Source organism: Phoca vitulina, unplaced genomic scaffold (assembly GCF_004348235.1).
Source record: "Phoca vitulina isolate PV1807 unplaced genomic scaffold, GSC_HSeal_1.0 scaffold25, whole genome shotgun sequence".
Taxonomy (NCBI): domain Eukaryota; kingdom Metazoa; phylum Chordata; class Mammalia; order Carnivora; family Phocidae; genus Phoca; species Phoca vitulina.
The window spans coordinates 4,770,972-4,780,491 of record NW_022589728.1 but is presented as its reverse complement, the minus strand read 5'-3'; the positions used below and the strand labels follow the sequence as shown (position 1 = coordinate 4,780,491).

The following is a 9,520-nucleotide window of genomic DNA, read 5'->3' as shown; positions in this document are numbered from 1 at the left end:
TTTTTTTCTTTCTTAACATATATTGCATTATTTGTTTCAGAGGTACAGATCTGAGATTCAACAGTCTTGCACAATTCACAGCGCTTACCAGAACACATACCCTCCCCAGTGTCCATCACCCAGTCACCCCATCCCTCCCACCCCACCCCCCACTCCAGCAACCCTCAGTTTGTTTCCTGAGATTAAGAATTCCTCATATCAGTGAGGTCATATGATACATGTCTTTCTCTGTTTGACTTATTTCACTCAGCATAATACCCTCCAGTTCCATCCACGTCGTTGCAAATGGCAAGATCTCATTCCTTTTGATGGTTGCATAATATTCCATTGTATATATATACCACCTCTTCTTTATCCATTCATATGTTGATGGACATCTTGGCTCTTTCCACAGTTTGGCTATTGTGGACATTGCTGCTATAAACATCAGGGTGCACGTACCCTTTCGGGTCCCTACTTTTGTATCTTTGGGGTAAATACCCAGGAGTGCAATTGCTGGATCATATGGTAGCTCTATTTTCAACTTTTTGAGGAACCTCCATACTGTTTTCCAGAGTGGCTGCACCAGCTTTCATTCCCACCAACAGTGTAGGAGGGTTCCCCTTCCCAGAGAAGAATTTTTACATCCCTTTTTTCACCTACTTCTTATCCACCCCCTTCTACATAATCCTAGTTGTTGGTTTCTGGTTTACTATATCTATTTTTTTAATGCAAGAAGAAATACATATATATGTTTGTTATATAGAATATGATGTAAATTGCAAATATATTGTATATTTTCATATATTCTTTATGCAAATATAAATATATATGTTACCATGTTTGTTCTGTATAACTCTAATTCTTAATTATTTTTTTGTATAAAAATAAATATAATAAAATATATACAATATGTGGAAGGTTTTAGGTTTTTTTGTTTTCACTTAATAAATACTAGAAATCACTGTATATAATTTTATAGAGAGTTTTCCCATCTTTTATGACTTCATTGTATTCCATTATGTGACTATATCATATTTTATTCAGTCAGATCCTACTAATAAACATTTGAGTAGTTTTCAGTGATTTGCTATTTAAAAAAACTTATCAAATAATCTTGTGTATATGCTATTTTTATTTGTAGAGGAATATCTTTAGTTCTAGAAATGGGATTACCATGTCAAAGAGTAAATATATAGTCAATTTCTTGTGTATATTGCTGAATTTGATTCCCTAAGCGTTATGCCATTTTGCATTCTTACTAGCGATGCACGACAGTGTAGGCTTCCATACAATCTCAGCAGCAGGTCATGTTGACAGGATTTAGAACTTTTTCCCTCAGGGTGATAGGTTAGAAATGATATTTCAGTATAGTGTTAATTTGCATTGATCTTATTATGAGCGTAGTTTAGTATCTTTTCATGCATTGCATCAGTTTTATATATGTTAAATGTGCAGTCTGTGATGGTTTTTGCCCATTTTATGATTGAATTTTTGTTTTCTTCTCAAATTTTAATCTTTCTGTGATATTAGTTTTCAAAATATTCCCTTTCTTTTTTGACGTAGGTATGAAATTTTTTGCCATGTAAAGTTTTATTATTTAAAAAAATTTATTATTTTTGAATTATTTCTGGATTTTGAGTCATGGTTAGAAAAGCTTCCCCAATTCCATCAATAAAAGAATTCATTGTTTTCTCAACACCAATGATTGAAAATGAATCTATATTATATACTAAATTTACGTATGTAATTAGTTCTTCAGCTAGACCTTTCATTTTGTTTTTCCTGTTGGACTATTCATGTGCCAAAACCATACTGGTTTAATTATAGAGGCTTTACTGAGTTTTCTAAATATATGTTATTGTGTGTCTCCTCATTGCTCTTCTTTATTAGGGTGTATCTAGCTATCCTTATTTGTTTACTTCTCTATAGGAACATTAGAATCAATTTATATACCTCTATAAAAATTTGTTAGTATTTTTATTGGAATCACTTTGAATGTACATGAAAATTAATGAGGGAAAAATGGTATATTTTAGTTTTGAGGCATCTTATTCAAGATGTCTTTCCACTTGATTTATTTCTTCTCATGTAGGTTTGTGTATTTCAAGTTTTCCTAGTTTTCTTTTTCCTGTTACTATTACATGTGGTGTATTCTTTTCTATTATATCCTTTATTTGTATATGCAAAGGCTTTTGATATTGTATGTCAATTTTATATTTTGTAATATTACTAAATTTTCTTGTTTTTAATAATTTTGGCAGCAATTATTTTGCAATGTCCAGTCATACTATTATGGCATCTGGAAATATAAATAGATATTAACATGGGTTTTTTTGGTATTTTAGAATATAATCATAAATATTGCTCCTTAGGTTTCTCAAGGTTAGATACTAACATTTGATTTGAGTAACAGGTGATTAAATATGAAGGTAGAGGAGAGAACTTTTGATGGCTTATTTCTTAGTTCAAGGCCATGCCCTTCTGTTGACAGAGTGAAGCACAATTTCCTTATTAAGTATAGCCTTTTTTGGTGTGCCTTTATTTTTTAATTTTTTTACAGGTTTTATTTATTTATTTGACAGGGCGAGAAAGCATAAGCAGGGGGAGTGGCAAAGGGTGAAGCAGGCTCCCCACTGAGCCACCCAGGCGCCCCTTGGTGTGTCTTCAGATTCTATATTATCTTATCTCTGTAAGATCCTTTAGCTTCTTACTTCCTTCTTTATCTTTAATGCCAGTCCTCCACAAGACACCTTGAAATAGTGAGGTGCTTCCCCCATGCACTTTCCCAGCCCCTTTCTGTCAATTCCCAGGAGCTAGGGCTCTGATCCCCCAGGGCTCAGACAGATTTTCATTAGGTAAATGTAAATTGAAGTTACTAATTTTCTCTTTCTCCTAGTCATAGCATAGGTTGTATTTTGGCTGATTTGTTTTTCCCTCTTAGTTTGTTTTCAGTATGTGTGGAGAGATTTGAATTCAGGTGGTTACCATGATCCCACAGGAAGCTGGAATTTCTCTTGCTGGTGTTAAGTAGCAGTGTATCTTGACTGTTACTTTATTATTTTAATCAACATGCACTGATCTAACTATAGAAGTTCTATTGCTTCTTTTTTCACTACTATTTGGTCACCATTTTAGTTTTCTATAAAATATAAGTTTAAAATGAATCTGTATATATGATGTAAAATTTTATAGGTGGTTTTCAGTTTTGAGATTCCTCAATGAATATTTGATAATTTAGTTTAATTTTTATGAAGCAGCTCATCATTACTTAAATGTGATAATAATAAAAAAAACTATTTAAGCCTTTATACACATCTCTACAGAAATTGCGTCAATTTTTTTTATGCCTCAAGATATGATACCTGAAAAGTAATGTGGTTCTTTGACATTCTGATAGTCTGAGGGTCCTTATCAGGGAGGTGTATCTGAATCCTCTGGAATAAATTTACAAAATACTTTTTACCTGGTCTATACCCCTGGAATAGAGGTTTTAAAATTTTCTGCGTATTATTATCTTCTGTGGAGTTTTGAAGAATCCAGATGCTTATTCCACATGCCAGACCCACTATTAAATTGGAGTTTGTGGAGGCAGTATCCCTTCCATCAGTATAAGGCCTGATTAGAGCTCAAAATCGTGTCTTAGAAATATTGATTCATATACCTATATACTGATTCACACACAGTTGATGTAGGAAAGATGTTAGGGTTCGAAGCCAATGGCCAAGAAAGAATTCTTGAGACATCTTTGGTACAAAAAGGTGGTTTTATTAAAGCATGGGGAAAGGACCCATGGGCAAAGAGTTGCACCCGGGTCATGAGGAGTGACCCATTATATACTTTCAAGTTGGAAGGGGGTTAGGGATAGCATAAACCTCCCAGATATTTTGGAAACAAGGTTTCCAGGATCCTTAGGGGGCTAGCTATTGTTAGAAAAAGGTCATTTATTACTGTTTAGTAAAAACTCAGTCATGAGACTCTTCAGATGTGTATCGGTGGGTCATATGCTTGGAGGATGATTGCCAACATGTATCTTGGGGGATAAAGATAAAAGAAGTTTCCAAAGGAATTTTCATATGTTATAGAAGACTTACAGAATCCTGGGGGTCAGGCTAAGATTGCCTTTTGCCCTTAGCAAAGTATTAACATCAAGGCAACTGAGTTCCTAGAGGAATGTTACTCTGCCTGTTCCAAGGACTTGTCAATGGGCTGTTAAGTAGTAAGATTTTTTTTCTTCTGCCTTTGTTTCCCACATCACAACCACAGTTGAGAACCAGTGGTGCTTTTTGAGACCACAGCTCAATACTCCTTATGAGCTAGTTGAAGAAACATAGTTCTAGAATTTTTTTTTCTTGCCATCCTAACACATAGCTGTATTTCTGAGATTTTAGGTCAAATCAAGATCTTCCATAGTATCAAGTAATGCTAAGGAAATATCTCCAGTTAGGCATATATCTCTACCAGTTACTACTACTGCTCTGCGAAACTTAACAGAAGTTCTAATCTGTGGGAAGAGAAAGTAATTTGGAACTTCCAAAGCTTTACTAAGCATACTTTGGAAAAGCAATCTCTTTTTCATTTTCAACTAGAATTGTGATTTCTATGGTGTCTATGGTTTTTAAGTCATCTGCTGAGAGATTGCTTCAGAATCAACTGGGAAACTTGATAAACATGCAGTTTCCTAGACCTCACCCCAAGAGAATTGGATTGAGGAGGTTTGGGGGTAAGCTCAGGAGTCAGTGTTTTTAACACACCACCAGGTGATCCTGAAGCATTCAAAATCACTGTGAGGGGGTACCTGGTGGCTCAGTTGTTAAGCATCTGCCTTCAGCTCAGGTCATGATCCCAGAGTCCTGGGATTGAGTCCCACATCAGGCTCCCTGCTCAGCAGGAAGCCTGGTTCTCCCCCTCCCACTCCCCCTGCTGGTGTTCCTCTTTCACCGTCTCTCTCTGTTAAATAAATAAATAAAAAATGTTAAAAAAAAATCACTGTGAGCTCTAGCTTATGCAAAGGTGCAATCCAGAGGAACTTGGTAGAAAGTTTCAGGAATTCTGATTGCTTCAGATCCCCAGAGGCACAAGTAGAAAAGACGCAGGTTTCACTTTCATGACATTCACCAAATATTCACACTGAGATTTAAAAATGAAGTAACTTTGCCATCCCATAGTTGAAGAAAAAAAGACATAGTGCTCATATGTTATGGAAATTGTTTTCATCAAATCTTTTGGCCAGATTAGTTACATTATCATATTTCTAAATCCATTAACAGTATCCTTCCTGTAGGTTTTCAGCAGTAGCCATGGGAGAACCAAAATACATCTTGTGGATCTGTTAATATGTGTTTATCCCCCTTCAGATGAATCCTATGATATTTGCCAGCTTTGCAAATGTAACTCCTAGTTCAATATATGCTGTATGATAGAATGAATTTGAAAAAATTGTTGTAGTCAAACTTTTCTTTTTCTTGGAGAAGTTGCTACCCAGTACATGTGACCTCATTAGAATTTTTCTACAATCTAAGTTTTAGAGGTTAAGGCAGTGATTCTTAATATTTTGGATCAAGGATTTCTTTGAGAATCTGATGAGAGCCTTGGAACTGTCTTACCCAGATACTTGAATATATTCAAATGAAATAAAAATCTCCATATAATTTTAGGGAATCTATTAACATTCTAAATCTCTTTAGAGCCACACTGCAGGTTAAAAATTCCTGATATAAGAAAGGTTGTATCTATGCAAATTTATAACTTAATAGGATTTTATATGTTTTTCAGGTATCTGTACAAGAATGAAATTCATGCCCTAGATAAGCAAACATTTAAAGGACTCATATCCTTGGAACAGCTGTAAGTAATAAAAACTTCTTTATTGAATCATTGATGGTTACGGTTCAAATAGAAGCTTTCTAAATGCCATTATGTGATAGTTGAGTAATTATTTTAAGTTTTGTCATGCGGCTTGAATGATTGAATACTCTGTCATCAGTTGGATAAAAATCAGAATGTATGATCGAGTTGGCATGAGGGCAGGAAGACAGACAGAGATCAGCTGGAATCCCAGCTCCTGCATTTGTTATTTGTCTGTTGGGCAAGTTGCCTTCCCTGAGTCTTTGTTTCCAAATCTCTGAAATGAAGATATTTCTACTGTGAAGATTAAGTTATTCCATGCAAAGAGTCTGGTTTATCACTTGACACAAAATAGACATTTCATAGAAAATAGATATTGATACCTGTGATTATTATTAATTTATCAAGTTCATAGATATTTAACTGATATGGGATTTCCCAGAGCATGAGATCTAACCTCTCATTTGACGAATTAATAACCAAATCCAATGTTAATTAAATAACTTGCCTGAGGTTAAAAGTTTGTAGAATTATCATTACAACCTAGATCTCCTGACTGCTATTCTAGTGCACCTTTCAGCATTTGACACCTTACTGCTGGTTTCAAGAATAGTTTGAAATCCCATAACTTTAGTTTCACTTTTCAGAATTTCAGTGTGAAATATAAATTCTTCAATATGAAAAAGTTATGTTATATAGTTATACTGCTACTGAATGACAATTTGATGTTTCTTCAGATATTTCTCTCAATTTTTAGTGTCTGTGATGCAAACACTAATTAGATATTTGAAGAGATTTTTCCTCATTTATGACAAGCTATGAGATATTTATCAGCTTAGATATATAGAACGCACCTTGATCTTTAATAAATCGGACCCTTAAATATCAGAAACTTCGACTTTCAGCTTTGTTTCTATCTTCAATGCGGCTTCTTATTTTCAAAAGGCTATTTGCAATCATTTCTGCAATAAACATGTTTCTATAACGGTCCAAAGAAATCTAGATTTTAGATTATTATATTAAAATATGATCAAACACTTTTTAAAAATTATTGTTTCTGTTTACTTCTCCCCTTATTTTCTTTTACATGGCTAATGAGCCATCCTATGACAAAGTGTGTTTCTTCACCTTTACATAATTTTTACTGTATTGTAGAACCATCACAAAAACCAATTAAATATAACTTCTTTAATAACAACAACAAACAAAACCCTTATCACTGTGATGTGTTTTTCATCAAATATATTCACAGATGGTTTATAAAAATTAACATATGAAAAGTTCTAATTCTTGTTTAAAGTGAGCATAATTCTCATCAGTAAATGCTTTATATTCTGATAATAATTATTGGTCTTACTAATATTGAGTAATACTATTGTTTAAAGCCATGGAAATAGGCATTTCTGCTTGCTAATTTTAAAGCATGATTCCATGTTCTTGTGAATCACTATTCAAAGAGGATTTTTGGAATTCAAATATGTAATCTCTAATCCTTGGAATTTTTCATAATTTTAATTAGAGCTCTGAAAGCCAATTCATTTCAGTATATCCCTATCAAACTAAAGAAGAGCTTGAGATGCCTGAAATATTTGTTCTTTAGGATCTATATGCATGGCCTTTCTTTTAATTATTCTTATTGTTCATAATCCTTTTTGGGTTAAAATCCTTTTTGAGGAAGGGAGGGACACATGATAGATGTTTGCATAGCCTTGAAAATATAGTAGGGCATTGTAATGCCAATTCTGCTACTGACATGATTGTTTACATTCAGCATGAAAATACATTTTTTGATTTTCCTGTAGTCTTCAAGACATAGTCTGTGATCTAAAAAAAAAAAACAGGAATGAGAAGTGAGGAAGGGATATTGAAGAAAGATTTGTTAGTCTAAATCTTTTTTTTTTTTTTATCTTTTGGTCAATTGAAAATTCAATAAACTACATTCTTTTTTTAAGATTTTATTTATTTATTTATTTATTTATTTATTTATTTATTTGAGAGAGAGAGAGAGAGAGAGAGACAGTGTGTGTGAGCGGTGGGGAGGAATAGAGGGAGAGGGAGAAAGAGAATCTTAAGCCCACTTCATGCTGAGCACAGAGCTGAGAGAGAGCTTGATCTCAAGACCCTGAGATCATGGTCTGAGCTGAAATTAAGAGTTGGAAACTTAACCAACTGAGACACCCAGGTGCCCCAAACTACGTTCATTTTTTAAAACCACTTTATTGAGGTATGATTGACATACAAAAGGCTGTGCATACTTAATGTAAACAACCTGATGAGTCTGGGATTAAGTATATACCCGTGGAATCATTGCCACAATCTATGCCATAAATATATCCATCACTTCCAAAAGTTTCCTCCCATCTCCCTAGTATTATTATTATTTTTTATAAGAACATATAACATACCCTCTTAAATTTTTAAGCATACAATTCAGCCTTAAGTCCTGAAACTATAACACTACCAGAAGAATACATAGAGAAAATCTTCTTGACATTGGTCTTCAATGATTTCTTGGATATGAAAGCGAAAGCACATGCAGCAAAAGCAAAAATAAACAATTAGAGCTACATCAAACTAAAAAAAGCTTCTGTACAGCAAAGGAAACCATCAACAAAATGAAAGGCCCCTTATGTAATGGAAAAAATACTTGCAAACATATATCTAATAAATCCAAAATATATGAGGAACTCCTACAATTCAATAGCAAAACCCCAAATAACCTGATTAAAAAATAGGCAAAAGACTTGAATAGATGTTTCCCCCCAAATGACTTACAAATGGACAAGAATTATATGAAAATGTGCCCAATGTCACTAATCATCAGGGAAATGCATATGAAAACCATCACGTGAAGTCACCTCACACTTGTTAGGATGGCTATTATAAAAAAAAAAAGTGTTTGTGAGGATGCTGTAAAGAGAATTCCTTGTACAGTGTTGGTGGGAATGTACATTAGTGCAGCCACTATGGAAAAAAGTACAGAGGTTCCTCAAAAAATTAAAAATAGAATTACCATGTGATCCACCAACCCCACTCCTGAGTATTTATTCAGAGAAGTTGAAATCAGAATCTCAAAGAGATACCAGCACTCCCATGTTCACTGCAGCATTATTTATAATAGCCATCTGTCCACTGACAGATGAATGGATAAGGAAAATGTGGTATATACATACAATGGAATATTATTCAGCCTCAAAAAAGAAAGAATTCCTGCCATTTGTGATAACCTGGATGAATTTGGCGGACATGATGCAAAGTGAAGTAAGCCTGACACAGAAGGACAAATACTACATAATACCACTTATAAGAGAAATCTAAATAGTCAAACTCAAAGAAGCACAGAATAGAATAGTGGTTGCCAGGAGATGGGGGAGGGAGAAATGGAGAGGTGTTAATCAGAGGGTACAAACTTTTAGTAATGCAAGATGAATAAACCTTAGAGATCTACTATACAAAATAGTGACAAACCACATTTTGCTTTAAGGATAAATGCTCTCTTTATATTGCACAGAATATCTTCCATGTGTTGGCTACATGAAGAGAAATTATGTGGTTAAATACAACAAAATTATAAATTAAAGCACAAATGTTATTTTTTAAATTTTATTATGTTATGTTAATCACTGTACATTACATCATTAGTTTTTGATGTAGTGTTCCATGATTCATTGTTTGCATATAACACCCAGTGCTC

The 9,520-nt window shown here is 33.8% G+C and overlaps 1 protein-coding gene across 1 annotated transcript in view; it reads left to right on the top strand.

Moving 5' to 3' along the window:
- Window positions 1-9,520, top strand: part of PXDNL (peroxidasin like) — a 453,123-nt gene that overhangs the window by 230,912 nt on the left and 212,691 nt on the right. Inside the window, exon 4 of the mRNA XM_032421891.1 lies at window positions 5,755-5,826. Coding sequence (XP_032277782.1) covers window positions 5,755-5,826 — 72 coding nt within the window. The remainder of the gene's footprint in view (window positions 1-5,754; window positions 5,827-9,520) is intronic.